The sequence below is a fragment of the Apiospora aurea genome (assembly GCF_038362705.1).
Source record: "Apiospora aurea strain CBS 24483 chromosome Unknown utg000004l_segment0_segment0, whole genome shotgun sequence".
In the NCBI taxonomy this organism is placed as follows: domain Eukaryota; kingdom Fungi; phylum Ascomycota; class Sordariomycetes; order Amphisphaeriales; family Apiosporaceae; genus Apiospora; species Apiospora aurea.
This window is the reverse complement of record NW_027117391.1, coordinates 3,374,005-3,391,502: the sequence shown is the minus strand read 5'-3', so window position 1 is coordinate 3,391,502 and position 17,498 is coordinate 3,374,005. Positions and strand designations below refer to the sequence as shown.

Below are 17,498 nucleotides of genomic sequence, written 5' to 3'. Positions count from 1 at the left end.
TCCTGTACCGACTTGGACGATATTTTGATTTCGAATGGAGAAAAGAAAGTAAAGTAAAGATGAGTTCATTCGAGGTACAGGGGAATAAAAGGCCGCCCGGGTTTTGGTGCTTCGTGGAGACGATGCGATAGATTTGCGGGTGCGTAACCCGGTTCATCCCAACCATCCCACCGATGCCGCTTTCCGGGGAAGTGGATCGGGGACCACGCGGCATACTAGACGCGGAAAGCTTTTTTAGAAAAAAACGATGATGGCGTCATACTTCAGATGATGCGCAGTTGTGCGGCGAAGTCTCAGTCATGTAGGAGAAAAGTTCGGTGAGCAAGTATAATAGAAGGCCACCGGTGCCCACTCCGTGGATACTGACTTTCTGTCATGTCATGAAAACGTAATGCTCCATCCTCTTACCAACTACACCACCCTGTTTGCACCTGCACTTCGAAGCATCAGCATCCCAGCAGCATTCTACCGCCCCACGACGACGACGAGACCCTTGTGCCCAAGGACGAGTAGTCGCAGATCATACAAAGCAGCAGCAGGCCCCACCGACAAGATGGTAGTACGAGACCTGCCCAAGGTTCGCATGCTGGTGTTGGAAACGGACACGACACCTAAGGAGACGCAGCAGGATAAGGGCCAGTACGGCGAGGTCCTGCACCACCACTTCTCCCAGGCGGGCTTGAACCACGACCCCCGCTCGGCGTGGAGACGGACCGCCGCTTCGTCGTGACCGAAAAGGGGGGCAAGGTCCCGACGTACGACGAGGTCAAGGATTTCCACGCCATCCTCATGACGGGGAGCTGCTACGACGCCCACGGAGACAACCCCTGGATCATAGAGCTGATGAACCTGTTGAGAGGTAATAAACTCCCACCCAGTCGAGTCAAACTCTTATCGGGATGAAGACTGACTTGGGGCCGCTCACAGAGATATGGATACACAACCCTGAATGTAAGCTCAGCGGCGTCTGCTTCGGCCACCAGCTGCTCTGCCGCCTCTTCGGGTCCTCCGTGGCCCCTGAGCCGTCCGGGAAGTGGGAGCTAGGGCACAGCAAAATCGACCTGACGCCCGTGGGGCAGAAGCTGTTCGACGTGCCGGAAACGCCGTACGTTTATATGCATCAAATGCACCAGGACCAGGTGACGTCAGCGCCCACACCCGAGTCCTCGGGCGGGCTGCTTTCCAAGGACACCAATGTGTACGTATGGGGGTCGAGCCCGCACACGGTCGTCCAAGGCATCTTCATCGAGAACCGCGTTTTCACGACGCAGGCGCATTTGGCCTTCGACGAGGACATGGTTCACCGTGAGATACAGGTCCGCGTCGACGGCGGCAGCCTCACAGACCTCGAGCACGCCGACCGCGCCAAGGCGACGGCTCACCTCGAGCACGACGGCGATGTGGCGGCGGCGGCGATTCTTCGGTTCTTCCATGGTGAGGATAGCAAGGCGGTCGAGGAGGCGAAGGGGGAGTAAGAGAGAGAGAGAGAGAGAGAGAGAGAGAGACTTATATCTTGTATATTATTGAAAACGGTCTGATGACGGAACGTTGAAGCATGGAGTAAGGCTGGGAATCTACATAGCTATGGGCAATTCAAAACAATGAAACATGCATCGGAAAATGCCCGATGCTATCGCTGTCAGAGGCAACCGAGCCCCGCTGGGATATGATCGCCACAGAGCAAACATGTGTGCGTGATAACATAAGATAGAAGCATCGAAAGGGCCTCGCCATCCAATGCCAATATAACCACGCTTTCCAAAGTACGATTCAGGCACGTCACCAGATGAAGACAAGTCTAACAAGCATGAAGCATTCCAGAAAGATGATTCGTTAGCTGAACAGTCGCAGCCGCCCGTCCTCTGGGTTCAGACTTTCTGCAGTCGATGCTAGTACCGCTGGTATCATGAAAGCTGGATCGACCTTCAATCGCTGGTACTGGAGGTTGGGATGAACTCCTCAAGATTCCGCCTTTAGTATGATCAGGATCATCTTTGATGCTATCGTTCATTCAGATGAGGAGCCTCTCTGTGCTGCATGGTGTTGAGCCATTTGCAACATTGCTCCCGCTATTTTGATCCTCAGCAGGGTTATTGTCGCTGGACCGAACCTTTCCTGGCTTATCGGGCTGGTTGGTCCGCTCGCAACGTCTTCTGTCTATCTTCGAGCACCATGCGACGCCATTGTCGCTGCGGTGGTGACGCTAATAGTGGCGGTGGTGGCCTCTGCCAGTTGCTCAACCTGTTGATATCTAATGAAAATGTCCGACTCAATCAGGGCCGGGACTATGCAGATTCCGTTTCGAAAAGAATCTCCGGAGGCCGCCACTGCTACCAGTCCTCGGCGTCTTCGGTCTCGATGCGTCATCTATTGGCACCTTGCGCATTTCCTGCATCTGTAGAGCCGAAGGTATAGGCGGAGCGCGTCGCGGGTGTTCTTTGGTTGGTACCACGGGCGGTGTCTTGCGCGCGGGCGGCGGTCGCAAGGACAACGGGCGCACCTCGAAATCCGAAAACTCGGGCATGCATATCCCTGCAGACTTTTCTCCGGCGATAAGAGGTGCTGGGTCGATAGCCTTCGGTCGTCGCCAGTCTTTGTTCCTTGGTGCATCTCCTCCTTTCCCCAGAAGCTCGGGGAAACGACATATGAATTCTTCTTCGTCAAATTCGATTGGCGGCGGCGGGTTTTTGAAACCGTAACCTCCTCGTCCTGGGACACGTCCACGGCTCTCATCGACATCCTTGACAGAAAGGCTTCTTTCCTCGTCGCCGCAAACGACAACATACCACTTGATTTCCTCGCCTCGCTGTAAATTGTCCCGCAGCATCTCAAACCATCCGGGCTTCTTGTTGCCGGAGGAGTTCGGCTTCCGGCCTGTGTCGTCACTCGGACCGGTCATGGCTTTGACTTTCTCGGACTTCATTCGCTCTTCGTATTTCGCCATCTCTTCCGCTATGGAGAGTGATGTGTCCACACGCACAATGTGATCTGCCACGTATGCCCAAGGTCCATTGAGTCGGGTCTCATTCGCCGGATCATACTCCTCCAGCATTTTCACAGCGGCCCAGTCGTTGAAGGTAGCGTCCGGCTCAGGCGTAGATGCTCTTGAAGCCGTGACGTTGCTGTGACCGCACATCCGGGTGCGGCTCCGGCTACGACTACGAGACGCACTGTCACGAATGCGATTAGACCATGTTTCGCGGGCACGACCGACACGAGTGTCGTCGCGTTCCTTGGTCTCGAATCTCCTGTGGTCGTTTTGGTGAGCGCTAGGGGGAGGGGGGCGCGAATGCTTGCGAGAGCCGTTTGATAGCGTGTAGTTGTGGCCGCCGCTCATGCTGCCCTGACTCCGAGGCGGATTGCTGGGCGGGAGAAAGTCAAAGAGGTCATAGAAACGATACAGAATGGCGACGGCACTCTGGGGTGCCACGATCCATTCTGGGGCCGCATCGTCCAAATCCTGAATGACAACAAAGTAGCGAATGCTTTTCCTATGCCAGCGAAAGCCGTGACACAGATAAGTCGGCATATTGCCCACTGCAATTGGCCGTAAAGGCCCTGCGACTCGGGGAGGCAGTGGTTAGCGGGGTAGAGTCGGTTCCGGGGTTCCGCGGGTGGCTTGGAACGTGGGAGATGGGCTGCCGCCAGCTAGCTATTGGTGCTGATGACACTGTTAGGAAAATTAAGAGTTGCCATCTGAAAGATACCTATTGCGAGTTGTACGTAGAGTGGGAAAACATCGTAGAAAGGTTGTGGGCGAGTGGAATTGCCAGATAGTGTGTTATTGTTATTTCCGGGCTTCTCGAGGTCGGGAAACGGCGTCGGAAGGGCTAAGTTGTAGTAGGATGTGGTAGAAGTGGTTGAGTCATTGAAGCACACCACCCACCCCAGGTTAACCTTAGTAGAAGTTCACAGGCCATAGCCGAGTGTCAAGTCGCTGGTCTTTTCTTGTCAAGTGGCTAAGGTTAGTTCATGCGCACCAGCGAGTGCGGATCGTGGCGGACAGATCCGGGCCAGGGTGTGCTTAGGGTTGTAAAACGCGCCGCGTCGCAGCTTCACTGAGCACCGTCGGTGATGAACTGGCACAAGACTTCAGCTGGTTGCAGAATGGCGATGGATCTAAAACAACGGCTTGGCACATGTGGCATACACATGGTACGCCAGCGACGCTGGGAAAAGCGAGGTCTAAGGGTACTTGATTCTTCTGGCTGGGTTGCATAAAAGATGATTATGTTAGCGGCCGTTATATTGACCGAGCTCGAGTAGTTCGCCGTTCGTTCTTTGGATACTACCCAACTTGCCAACCTACCTACCCACTACCTACTGAACGTTAGCTGACTAACGCCCTTCCCAGCCATTTGATCCAAGCAATTGATTCATGTGCGGAAAGTACGGGGGTGATTCGATTCAGACCAGTCTCCAAATCTAGCGCGGGTAGGTACTAAGCTACTAGGGTCGTACCTGCAGGTGTTAGTACCCGAGTACCGAAGCACTGCTTCGGCATCTTGGGCCAAGCCCCGTAGCACAACAGAGAATCTGACAAGCCCGCCATCATATCATATTTGGCAGGTGCTAAGCGAAACAGAAAACAGATCAACGTTTGATTCCTAGGCTTGAGTTCGGATGCCCGTCGGATTGCTTCAGCGTACCTACATCAATTACATGTACATACATACAGTTCAATCGACTGTATGTATGCCGAAGGCTCTTTCTTGTCAGTGGAGTGCGACACCAAACCTTAAAGGAGCCTCATCCGGCCCGCGTCTTGCAAACCCCGAATATGAATGAGGTGGCAGCAACAACAACAATAACAGCAATAACGAGAAACAAACCCAATTCGGCTTATGTGCTCCAATTGTTACTAACAAGTACCTGACCTAACTCTCAGATACATCAGGCAACACACGCGTTTTGCATCGCTCTCTATTTCGATGGCGTTGGAGCACCACCCATTTGGGGGCCTTGGCGATCGCGTCTCAGATTGATCGATGAAGATCTCACAAGATGGACGAGACACGCCATTTCGCTCGGCAACTCCAAGCGACGCCGTTGGAATAACAGTACCATAGTCGCTGTTCATCTGATACGGTAGAAGGCTCCATTGTCACTTACTATGCCGCATTGGTCGAGATCAACGTGTCTCAGTGCCTGTCGGGACTTGTGTGATAACAGTCCTGAACACTAGTGCCGACCCATACCTGTCTGCCGTGGCTAATATGATTTCTGATGTTCGAGAAGCCGACATTTTCAATGTGCAATGATATGATTAAGTATTAAAATATTAAGCAGACGGTACCTAACCCCGCCTCACCACTCCGCGTGATCTAGCTTTAGCCTCGCAACGCTGCTCGCGAAGCCAAGCTCTTCAAAGTCAGCCCTCGCCGCCTCCATGGCCCTGTGGTCCCGCGCATCCCCCGAGGCGCGCCAGACGTCGCGTGCCTTGCTGTACGCCTTTCTCAGCCGGAGGAACCTGGCGGCCTCGGCCTCTTCGTGCCGCTGCTCGCGGCACGTCTGGCAAAGGCCCCGATCACGCCGCCGTCCGACAGCGTCCGCGGCAGGTGAAATATGGAACCAGAATCGACGACGCGGGGCTCCACCCGGTGGCGGCAGACGGGATGCCGTAGCCGCAATCGGCAGCATGGGCAGGCGTCGTGGGTCCGTAGCCACTTGGCCATGCAGCGGTGGCCGAAGATGTGGCCACACGGGAGGATGGCGGGCCGCGTGTCGGACTTGATCTTGGGGGAAGAGGCGGGACGAAGCTCGAGCCTGGAGACTAGGCAAATTTGGCATTCCAGCACGGGTTCGGAAATGATGCCACCATCACCTTCCGAGTCGACAAGGAAGGCGATCTTTGGAAACTGTACGAAGCAGTTGTTTGGCGAGATATCAGTGACCGTCCTGGGTCCCGGGGTGGTGAGACTCTCTTCGGGGCTGCTGATCTCTGTTTGGCTGATGATGGATGTTGACTTCATGGTGCTCTGAGTGGACCCGATACTCAGTTGTGAGAGCCGCCCAGCACACATGACGGGAGCTGAAATCGGCAATCCTCTCTTAGATGGCCTATCTATGTTTCTCTTGAAAAGGCGGAAGCGACTCAGAAACTAGTAAGGTCTATACCTCAAGGGCAGATAAGCGGCGTATGGTTGAGGTAGTAAGGAGAGGGCAACGGTGGCCGGTTCTTGAGTGAGAAGTCTGGAGAGCGCGAGAATGGCTCAAAGTTGTACTGAGAACGTTTGACTTGTCTGAACCGTACTTGAGTGCCGGATGCGTTCGTCGGCGAGGGTCTATTCTTCTGCTGGTATATTGTAGGTAGTTCCTCGGTGCGTTCACCCCCAAAGGAAACCGGGACCTCTGCGGCATAGTGTCAGTATATGTACGGTGGCTCCTGACTCCCGGGCCTGCGAGAAATACCGAGAAAATGTACTATTCTTGGCTTGTCCGTTAATAATGCAAGAGAAATATGCACATCCGTTCGTGCAAACTTCTTGGGAACCCACTGCGCATGAGTTTACAAATGACGAGATACCGGATTTGTAGGTGGCAGGGATCGTTCTGGGCAATGGCATTCAGGGTCTTTCAGGGTCTCCCAAGGTCGGTGCCAGGACCGACTGTAACAAAGAATCGTACATTTCGAGTCAAGGCCTGCCCCGATGCATTCGCAGGCCTCGGTCTCAAGTTATCTCATTCTTACAGATAGACAATGAAGGTTGCGTTGAAAAGACAGTTCACGTATGACGTTTCCTGTTGGGCAGCACGACGGCACCTTCTATTGCCTCAAGCCTTGCACTCCAGCAAAAAATAAGCGTTGGTCTCCCACCATTTCAAAACAATATAAGAAAGTCGGGAGGAAACCGGGAAAAAACAACTTCGCTATACAGTTGGTGTTAATACTAGGCGCGGGCGAAGTAACCAGCAGCGGGATTCGCGATGGTATCTACGCAGTGCAAGTTGGAAGTAGCACCCACTCCCCCACTGCAGCAACGACGTGAAGAAAATTTGACAGACGTTATGCCTCGGCCGGGACAGAGCTAGCTTAGCCTTGGAAATCGGACGAGAGACGCCCCCTGCAACACATCTTCGATGTCTGGATGGAGTGGCCGTCAAGAAACCACGGAATTGTCGTTGCTTGCTTGACAAACTCCACTCTTGCCTAATATGCAGTTGCCAAAACGCACCCATTCAGGGCTCGTTGCTTGGGCTTTGGGGTGTTGCTTCCAGGGCTATCCTGGGGGGGGGATGGCCCGAAATTTCCACTGTGGGTTAACCTTAAATCTGCTGCCACCGCCGTGCCGGGATACCTGGAGTTTCCAAGCGCAACAGAACCAGGCACTGGGCAGCGCCCTGAGTCCCCGCCCAGGCCGATGGGACGATGGAAAAGTTGGCATCGACTTGTTATTTATCCGTAGGAAGGCAATCGTTGTTCCTGACGCTATTCTAGCGCAGCCGTGTATAGTAGCATGGCATGGTGCCAACTGGCCAACCACAGCACTTCACTTCAACCCACGATTCTTGCGATACCACATCCGTGGGGCGCTACGTGTGACCTCAGATGGGTATAGTCGGTAGTTGCTCTTTTTTCCCCCCATAAGGCCTGGAATGGATCTGTCTTTCGCTCGTTCGGTCCCGAACTAACTGCCAGCCAGTCAATCGGTCTTGGGTGATAGCCACAAGCTATGTCGATGGAAGCGCAGCTAGCACCCTATACACATCGTGAGCGCCGGCTCCGTCGGCTCCGAGGGCTTTTTTTATGTACTTATTTGCCAGAATTCGGACCTGCTCTTCGATCGGGGCTTTACTGCAGATTTAATCCACCGATTGGAGGGTGGGATGAGTAATCAGAAGCAAGCGCCAAGTTCCTCCGCAAGCTTGAGCCCGATCTAGGTGAGACTTACAGCCGTTGATTATCGTGGTACACCTCCGGTGACAGATACGGTCAACGAAGCCTTTTCTCTGGAAGCACGCTGCCTGGATTTCTGGATTGTCAAATGATGACTCGACACTCCCTCGCTAGGTCCTCGACTTTGTCTTGCCCTGCTGGCAATCACTATGTGAGTCCAACCTCACTCTCTGTTTGTACCTAGCCTGACTTCCTCTAGCTACTGTATTAAAATCCAAGATACTTGACCTGTCATTTTGGGGTGCGCTATCACTGTCTGTATTCGCTGACTGGGTTCTCACCAATCTTTGTTATCGTTGCCTGAGCCCTTACTGTAAGTTAATTAGGTGCTGCTTGTCGCCGCCTCCTGGACAAATGCCATTTGAGCTTACTTCAAGGAACCGAACCGTATCTCACAGAAATGAAATTCCTTTGTCCAGAAATTGAAGCCACCCTAGTTTAACCTGCCATGTCACAGGTGATCTGGTCTGGCCTGGGCCAAATCACAAGATATGCCCGTCCATGAACTGGGTGTTGGATCGATATCAACCGCAGTTTCACTGCCGACGCTGATAGAGTAGGAAAAAAGGGCTTTCACTGTACTATCTGCGAGGTATGGCTGCTGCTGCTGCTGCTGTTGCGGAATGAGGTGCCATTCTCCCCACGGCCGAGAACAACGGCTGTCCCAAACTTTGGCCTCATCACGAGTCAATGAATATCTACCATACCTCTGTTGATTAGGCCGGTATATCCTAACGGTAGGATCATTAGCTACATATGTACTCAAAGGAAAGAGCATTTAAACACCTCTGCGGTCACCTTTATTTTATATCTTGTTATTGTTACCATCAACCAAACCCCCTTTCCCCAAACCGACGTATTCTTCAACTACCTCAAGAAGACCAATCTAAAGAGTTCACTCGCGCCAGTTTGTCAGTATTCCATTCACACGTTTCCCATGGGAATGAAGTATTTCCCCGAAACAAGACCTTCGCAGAAATCATACATTTCTACGTGAAGATCTCAACTGATCGGCACACAAAGGCAAAGATCTCCTGTCTTCCTTGGGCCCTTCACATCGATACAGCAAGCCAGCGGCCTTCGTCCCAATGAGCTACAGGCGACAGAATAACTTCTATGGTCTTGCAGGGTACCACAGGGAGTTAGCGAAGCAGTGAGGTGGCAAGGCGTAGATGACTACAAGGAAACTGAGGATGGACATCAATCTAAGCACTCCTGAAAGCCTGTGTGGAAGACTCCAGGTGACTTGCGAAATAACAAACATCATGCCGCAAAAGGCATATCCAAATATCCTTTACTGAAACTACTTCATACGTAATAGATACGAAAAAAATATGTAGAGCCCGAAACTGTTAATGGTCACTACGGCGAGGCCAATAAGTGTTTACGTTGCTGCCAAATAGCGCCTTCACTGCACAATCACATTTGGATCAGATCGTTGTGTGCATGTACACTGGCCGATGCCAAAACCCGAGCTCCTACAAGCTCGGCGATGCAACATTTACCTTCTTACAACCCATAATCAGAAATTCAGAAGTGCAGACTTACGACTCACACAATGGATCCCGACGTCGGCGATCAGGGAGATGTCTACAGAGACATCTCTTTGGACGGCGATGTCGTCCTCGTCGTCGGCGAGGAGAAGAAGTTGCGGCTGAAGGTCAATTCGCAAAACCTCAGTTGCGCTTCCAAAGTCTTCCGCGCCATGTTCGGACCCAATTGGAGCGAGGGCCAAGGTCTTTCCAAGGAGTCGCCGAAGGAAGTCGAGCTGGTAGAGGACGATGCCGATGCCATGTACGCGATTTGCTGTGTCATCCACCATCGAAACGACCTGGCACCCAAGGCACTCTCTCCGCAGCAAGTCCTGCAGATCGCCATCGCCGCCGACAAGTACGACCTCTCTGTCGCCCTCGCCTACGCACGAGCACAGTGGCTTCGAAGCCGGGACATCGCCGACCCGAAAACGCTGGCATATCTCATGGCAGCAGCCCGTTGGTTTGACGACGAGCCCGCGTTCATCAAGTGTGGCCGAGCTCTTGTGTTTCGATGTGTAGGCTCATACGCGAGGCTGATGGATGATGAAGTCCTGAGTCAGATGCTGCCGAGCAATATTCCCCGTAAGTTGATCGCCGATAACCGGAACCCGGGTTATTTACTAAGATCTACAGACATCCTGGAAGAGCGAAGGACCCGGGTCAGAGCAGAACTTGGGGAGCTGATCTCGAATGAGGCGAAGGAAGGCTGTGCCTGTGGCTGGGGTGCACGTCGAAGCAAGGCATTCCAACAACTAGCACGCGATCATAGCCCACTGAAGATGCTTTGGACTCCTGTGTCACAAGTCATGCGAAACATACAAACGCCCATGGTTAAACTTGTCGACGGACCGAAATACTGCCCCAATCGTCACTTCACACACCCACCTACACCGTACGCCCGAGCATCTCAGGCTTTAGAAGACGCAAGCAGGAAGGCTATCATCTGTTACGAGTGTGTGAACGCTAGTAGCAAGGGAACATCATGCACGTCCAAGCATGGATGAGGATGCATAGTCAACTGGACTGCATACCGTTGGCAAAAAAGCCGTCACGGTGGCCATGTTTAGATAGACATGGTTTTGGGATCATTGTCCACCTCATGACTTCCATAGGAGCTTACAGGAATCAGAATATATTAGGTGATGCTCAAGTCTTGTTTTGGGAACAAAAGGGCGTCTTTGTAAAAGCTCAAGAGCGACCACCTCTCCCAGCTGCTTGTCAGTTGAAACGCAAAGGTCGAATCCGACTCGTGATCCATGTGAGTTTCATAGTAGGCGTGGCAGTCCCGACCTTCTCGGGCGCGGAAACAGCTACAGAAGCGTCCGGGTAACGTGTACTTGACCCTGACCATAACCTGGTAGACGCGGTTTTCGCACGGAGGTGGCCTATGTAGCCTTGATCCAAGACGGATAGGCTATATCCGGGGCTAGCAAGGCAGGTAGGTTGGTTGGATTGTGAAAAAGAAGATGAAGCTACCTGCAAGAGACTGATTAAAGGTGGCTGCTGCTTCCAGTCGGTCTCGTAAGCCAAGAGACTCAATGGCATCGGCTGCTGCGCCGACCCAAATTTCGTAAGAGTTCTCATCCCTGTTCGGGAACCTGAACGATGCTGGGCATCAACGGTCGAAGAACCACATTGCGCAGGGACACTCATCATTTCTTGGTGATTTGCGCAACATCACGCTGGCGAAACTGCTTGGAGAAATGACCAAGGGTTCCGGACCCAAGATCCTGCCAGAAGTTGCATGAGCGAATACACTTGAAGAAGTGAATCAACGATCGATGCCGTCTTATGGCAAGCCGCGATGGTTCCGGAGCTGAGCTGATCTATCGATCTGTACGTTCTGTTCCAACTCCTGACCAGTGTAGTCCAGGTTCTCGAGCAGTGACTCAGCATGACCAGAGTCTTGGCTTTAGTCATGATGCTTCTTCTCTCTCTTTCTCGATAAACCCTCTACGTCACAAGCAAATTCCGCTTCTCAGGCAGGCCAGCTGGGGGAGGGGTTTGCTGCTACCCATATGTTCCGTATCCATGGCCCCGGTACTCCAACCCAATCACCCGGGACCGGACTGGGGTCCGCGTCCGCTATCCCAGAAACCGTGAAAGACGCTCGGTAGCGACAAACCTAATTCATACACATTTCAAGAGAATGCATACACCTTTCCTGGGTCTCCTAGTGGAGACGCTTAACCAACCGTGATAACTACCTACGTAGGTAAGCACCTTGGTGGCAGCTCCTGCTGGATTCGGCCCGTAGTCTCCCACTGTACTAGGTTTTGCGGACGATGTAGAAGGCAATTGAAGACACGCTAGCACAATCGACCAGAAAATGGGTTAAGTGATGTTATTGTCTTCAGAGCTTATCTCAGTATGTAGACCTGGCCACCACAATAGTGTACATATGTTCAAGAGCATGTGCTAGGTCTGAATGGCTGTGAGTTTCTCTTTGCTTCGACGGGCTCGCTCGTGGCTATTAGCGACCAACCCTTTCCGAGTTATTTGCCTGGGCATCGTGCATGTGCATAGGAGGGCTTGGAAGCGAACATGTTCCCAGTTTGGAACGGCCTGTCCATCCTCCTTCCAGAATCTCGGAACTGGCCTCCTATCTTTAGTCCCGTTCTCGTGAATTTCAGGGGAAACGAGCCGAACAAGTAGATTTTCACGATGTGGTAAATGTGCATACACTACATGAAGCGACAGGGTCCCGCGGAATGACGTTGCGCGAACATGTGTTTGCCGCTGGCGAACGAGTGAGACGGCGACAAGAGAGGACAGAATGCGGTCCTAATGTATGTACCCCTATCTTCTACGCCCATCACCGACTTGTATCAATCGCATGTGGCTCAGGTCCGCACATAACTAAGGAGGATGAACCCTTTCCCAGGCAGTAGTTGCAGTACGTTCGTTGTGGATTAATTGTATGGTTGTTGTATGGTAGGTAGCCGAAACGAAGCGAACCCAACCCCCGCACGCTATCGCATCGTGTGGCTGCATCTGTCAATCTATCAGTACCGGACCCTGGGAACCGTGGCTCTTGGGGGCCAAACCCCGGTGCGGTTTGTTTCGTGGGTGGTCAAAGCATTGCTTTGCTTGCCAACCGCTTTCTCGCAGACTAGAAGTAATCTTGCAATGGCCTATCTACGCTGGGACATTTCGTCCATGATGTTGTTACACAACAATTCCGTCCCTCCCAAGCTCGGCGCCGAGGGTTGCAGCCTCCACCTGTCATATTATTCATTTCAGTTGCGCGGGACGATCGGTTTCCGGGGGCTCGGTAATCGCCACGCCGGCGAAACGCCTTCCTACCCATTTCAATATAGGAAGAACAGTCCCGACTGTGCATTAGCTTGCATACATGTATGTAGCACACAGATACATGACTTCACTCACTTACCGGATACTAGAGCAAAGATGTCTTCAACCTCGCAACCGCAGCAGCATTCTGAAGGTGTGGTAGTGGCATGGCGAAGGGCAGGCAGTGATGGGAAACGGCCCCAGGGTAGCAATGTGGAGGGGGGTAAAAGATCGTCAATCCCTCCAGGGCCTGTTCCCGGTTCACCTGTTTCCCCATCTTCCTTTGCCCCGTGGGGTTCCTCCTGCTTTTGTTTTAAGCGTGAGATGGAATGCGGGGATGGCGCCAGAAAAAAACGATACCGCAACGGCCGACCACTGTTGAATTGTGTATCCCTCATGGTAAGCACACCACACCCACGCATACCACCAGACCGACGCGGGTAGGGGGGTAAGGTACATACATACAGGTATGTCTGCATGCTTTGGGTGATCTGGTACGTCCAGATTTGGAGAACCAAGTCCGAAGCCAGCAACCAACCAAGACCTAGCTCACCCTCCGGCCTGTTTGCCGACATGTTGTTTCCCAGTTGCCGTGCGTGGGTGTTTGCGCACTTCGGCCGCAGCGCCCGCCCATTCCGGCTTTCTCTCTCTCTCCTCTCTGAGTATTCATCTCGAGCGACCGACTACTTGTGCCGTTGTGGGTCGTCTTGATAACTTAGGTACAACTACAGTAAGTATGTTAGCTACCAACTTCATTTGCTGTATAAAATCATCGTCAACCAGAATCAGAAAGGACTCTTTCACGGACAGCAGCCGGTCCTTGAATTCGTCGCGGCGATTCGGCAAAGGCTTGGCACACATCTCGCATCTCGCTTACGGCATTCTGTAGACAATGGCAGACTTCGTCGGTACAAAATTTCTCAATTACCACGAAGCTCGCCAAATGCTATATCTCTTGTGTGACACATTGAAAACCCGGTAGATTGGATATGCCCTTTCACGGCAGTTGTCACCGACACGAAGTAAGGGGGGTAAGTAAGTACAATCTGACCCTACTAGTCGAGGAAATCCAGGAGGATACCATCAGCGTCAGTCCAGTGAGCTGGGACCAAGATGGGATAATTCACGTTTGTCTTTTGTTGCACCATACACCTCTCTCGTAGTTTCCCAAGTATGACGACAATGATAAGAAGCGAGACAGTCCCGAGTCTTGTCTGGAGGTCGGCCTGATGGGAACCAGCCCGCCAGGCTCTCTGTCACAGCCCCAAGGTAGATATGCCTCCGAGTTCGTCAAGGCTAAGGGGAAAGGGCCTGTCGGACAAATAATCGGCGGTACTAGATTTCCAGCACGGCAATTCATCATGTCATTGCACAGTATTCTCCGATACTTTATCCAAACCCCAGATCTCCCAGTTGTTTTGAAGAAAGAGCCCGCGATAAGTGTAGATTCATTGGATGCTCAGTCATTGCTGATGGACTGCCAAGCCTGCTGCGGGATTGCGGTCCGTCTCCCCTACAACCAAAATTTTCCCTGCCCAACCACACCGCGCCAATCTCGACTGGGTGCAACCCCAGATGGTAACAGCGCGGCCAATTTGCCCCGGCCGCACTGCAATGCCTGTCGCTCGGGGTTTGCGTCTGGTTAGCCACGCAGTTGCTGAGTGAATATCAGCCTCCAGAGGATATCCCACCCTGCATCCGACGAGGCTGAAATGACAGAGCTTTGTGTATGACTTGTAGCAGCAGGTCAATTCGTAGGCAACTATGATGCCCCCTTTTTTCGTCTAGACTGAACAAGAATTGGCTGGCGTTGCCTGCACTCTACCGAAACAAGCCACCCCTCCCACTCCGTTCCGGCCCCGTATCTATGTCATAGCGTTCTGCATGTATCTCGGTTGGTGTTTGTTGATGTGGGCTTGATGAATTGGTCTGCGAGTACCGCGGTGATCTCCCGGGGTTTGTGGGTTTCGTAACGCTGTGTTCGTGCCAGGTTTCTCATCCGTTGAGAAAGCTCCGTCGTCTGACTTCGGCCTCTTTGATGATTTCCGCCGCGAGACTCAAGCTTGGTGCCAATACGGCCATCCTCTCGATGTCCATGATGACGTCATTGATGATCTGGTCCATCGCTTCACGGTGTGGCAATAGAGTCAGGATGATGCTGGATAGTGATGGCGACATTGTCGCGCCCATTACGAGAAGGGTCTGAGAGACGATCGACAGTGCGCCTTGCCACAGATAAGGCATGTGGCCAGCGTGGCTAAGCCTGTGTTAGATTAAACCGATTTAGAGGCTCAGGAAGAAGAACTATTTAACTGGGTAAAGTAAAGGGGCAAAGTTGACTTACTGCGCACCAATGTGCTCCAATTGCCGGATCGAAGCCTCGAGGCACTTGTGGCAACTTTCTCGAACAGCAGGGTCCATAATGGCCTGCTCGTTGTCCAGGACCGCGAGAATGTAGGGCCTGTAGATAATGGTGCGACAGGCAAAGAACCTCAAACGTAGCACGGTCTGAACTGGATCTGGAAGTGCCGCGCGCGTAAAAGGAAACTGGAGGGCGACTGGCAAGCTCTCATACCATTGGGTTAGCTGGAAATCGAGCTCAGCTACGACCGGTTCCAAGCTTGTTGTCGAGGCCATCGAGTCTTTGGAGTAGATTAGCTGACTGACGCGGTTCAGCAGTCTTCGAAGGGCGATCTCGGCCAGAAAATACCAAAGGTCATCTCGCCCCACGGCCTCTGACTCTTCGCCCTGGAAGCCTCCCGGCAGGCCAACGTGCTCTTCAAGCTGGACGACCCCCGAATGAGGTAGATCAAGCTCCGCTAACAAGTCGCTTTCGAACAACAAGGCGTTCCAATAGATCCGCTCCAACAACTCTCTCTGGTCCTCGGGCACTCGATTTGGGCTCATGAGCAACAGTTGAAGCTTGTTACTCGTAGTACATAGGAGATTCCAAGCTTCGAGTGGCCGCACGAGGTAGAACAGGTATGCAGCCGCCAGCAAGTGGCACTGAGCTGCCAGGACACTGTTGGTGGTCATCATGCCCGGTAGTAGAGACCACGCCGCGGTGAAGTACTGTAGTCCTGGTGGGTCCTCATGAGGTACGATTCTCGATATACTGCCGCGCAGGCTGGCTTGGCCAAGTGCAAGCACCAATAACACAATACAACTCTCGGGTCCCTCGCGAAAACCGTTTGACAAGGCGCTGCGGTAGTGACTTCTCCATGTATAGGGGTTCACGCACGAGTACCAGATGTTGACTCGGTCAAAGTACGCCTCGATGTATGCATTGGTGTTGGACAAATCGACGCAAGGGGTTTTGGCAAGAGAAGGCAACGGTTCCCGCGCCATCTCGAGCTGAAGAAGTATTTGGGGGTCGTATGGCCTCGAGACTAAGTCTCGAATCAACGGCCATTGCAATAGATGCAACGCGGCGTTTGTATGCACTTTTGGCATGGTAGAGATGTTGGTCCCGCTCGTCCAGGTGCCCAAGCCTCCACTGGGGATAATCGAGACGAATCTGTTGGCATCGTGGGCCAGGAGGTTGTCGCCGGTAAGAGCCACCGTGCCGTTGCTGATGGGTGGTGATTCGCCGGATATCTGCATCGGGTTCCCACCACCAACCAGGTTCATCTGCAGAAGGCTCTCGATGCGCGTAAGTCTTTCTAGAATCAACTTGTCGCCAGCGTCAAGCTTGATGCCGGGCTCGCGGTAAATACACTCGGCCCCGAGCTCCGTACAAAGCTTGCACTTAGGTTTGGTGCCATCGCACCGCGACTTGCGGGACCGGCAGACTTCGCACTATTCGGAAGCCGACAACGTCAGTCATGGTAATTCACCCGGTCTGAAGTGCGCCAACTTGGGCAACTCACAGCTATCGTAGCTCGTCTCCGCGGGTAATCTACGGTTGCATCCGTGTTACGCCTCTTAAGAGGGTTGATGGTGCCTTCGTCACTCGAACCTTTTGACATCCCATTTACAGTAGTGTACGGCTCTGGGCGTACTTCGGAGGACTGTGAAAGATTCCGTGCCTTCTGTGCCGAGCCTAGGATACCCTCTCGACTGAAGCCGGAAGTCTTTTGGACCTTGGCGGCAGTTGGCGATTTGAGAGCTGAACCATTCACTGCGTTGAGTTGCGGCGAGGGAGCCTCGATCGAAAAGCTGTCCCTGGTTGGGAGAGGGTAAGGTCGACTTGTACTGCTAGCACCACCAATCGAGCGAGGCGAGTCGCCAGCCGAAGACGGCGATAGTTTTGGTGGTTGCAGAGCGGCCGTGGCCATCGGAGCTGTATTCTACAGTGACGTGGGTGCGTATGCCTGTGTCATCCGGAGCATGCGAGAAGAATTAAGAAAAGGAACAGCGTAGCGTATGTAATTCAGATTGTGTGACCCGGGATGGAACGAACAGGATGATGTATGCTGCGACGAATAGCGAGGAGACGACTATACGCCAAGGACGCCGAACGTGAGAGGGGACTTTTGAAGGATGATGAGGAAGGAACCCTTTCAACTTTCGAATGTGGTGGCCTGCAAGGAACGGCAGAGGCCTTATTATGTTTTGGGACGGGATTAATGAAAAAAACCGGAAGATCTGACAACAGGACTCGTCCTCGAGAATTGTCCATGCTACGGCCAATGTCATCCTTGACATGGCTTTTCTTTGGCCGTCCCAGGTATGCTACCTGTGCTGTGTTGTGCTGCACTAAATGTGCTGCAGGGCGAGGGGGGGAGGGGAGGCAGACGACGATGCATAAGACCCTGGCACATGCACACCCT

The 17,498-nt window shown here is 52.9% G+C and overlaps 5 protein-coding genes across 5 annotated transcripts; 2 read left to right on the top strand and 3 right to left on the bottom strand.

The window, feature by feature from the left end:
* Positions 1–553: 553 nt before the first annotated feature.
* Positions 554–1,475, top strand: PG986_005848 (uncharacterized protein; the record flags this gene model as incomplete). The annotated part of the gene is made up of 3 exons (XM_066842070.1): positions 554–649; positions 709–859; positions 928–1,475. 3 exons carry the CDS (start codon positions 554–556, stop codon positions 1,473–1,475), a joined length of 795 nt encoding a protein of 264 aa, XP_066701932.1.
* A 794-nt stretch (positions 1,476–2,269) lies between these two features.
* Positions 2,270–3,529, bottom strand: PG986_005847 (uncharacterized protein; the record flags this gene model as incomplete). The annotated part of the gene is made up of 1 exon (XM_066842069.1): positions 2,270–3,529. One exon carries the CDS (start codon positions 3,527–3,529, stop codon positions 2,270–2,272), a length of 1,260 nt encoding a protein of 419 aa, XP_066701931.1.
* Positions 3,530–5,307: 1,778 nt separating this feature from the next.
* On the bottom strand, positions 5,308–5,972 carry PG986_005846 (uncharacterized protein; the record flags this gene model as incomplete). Its single annotated transcript, XM_066842068.1, has 2 exons — positions 5,308–5,511; positions 5,532–5,972. The coding sequence occupies 2 exons, from the start codon at positions 5,970–5,972 to the stop codon at positions 5,308–5,310; spliced, it is 645 nt and encodes a 214-aa protein (XP_066701930.1).
* A 3,483-nt stretch (positions 5,973–9,455) lies between these two features.
* Positions 9,456–10,436, top strand: PG986_005845 (uncharacterized protein; the record flags this gene model as incomplete). Its single annotated transcript, XM_066842067.1, has 1 exon — positions 9,456–10,436. The coding sequence occupies one exon, from the start codon at positions 9,456–9,458 to the stop codon at positions 10,434–10,436; it is 981 nt and encodes a 326-aa protein (XP_066701929.1).
* A 4,285-nt stretch (positions 10,437–14,721) lies between these two features.
* PG986_005844 (C6 finger domain-containing protein) lies at positions 14,722–17,003 on the bottom strand (the record flags this gene model as incomplete). The annotated part of the gene is made up of 3 exons (XM_066842066.1): positions 14,722–14,983; positions 15,071–16,524; positions 16,596–17,003. 3 exons carry the CDS (start codon positions 17,001–17,003, stop codon positions 14,722–14,724), a joined length of 2,124 nt encoding a protein of 707 aa, XP_066701928.1.
* Positions 17,004–17,498: the final 495 nt, after the last annotated feature.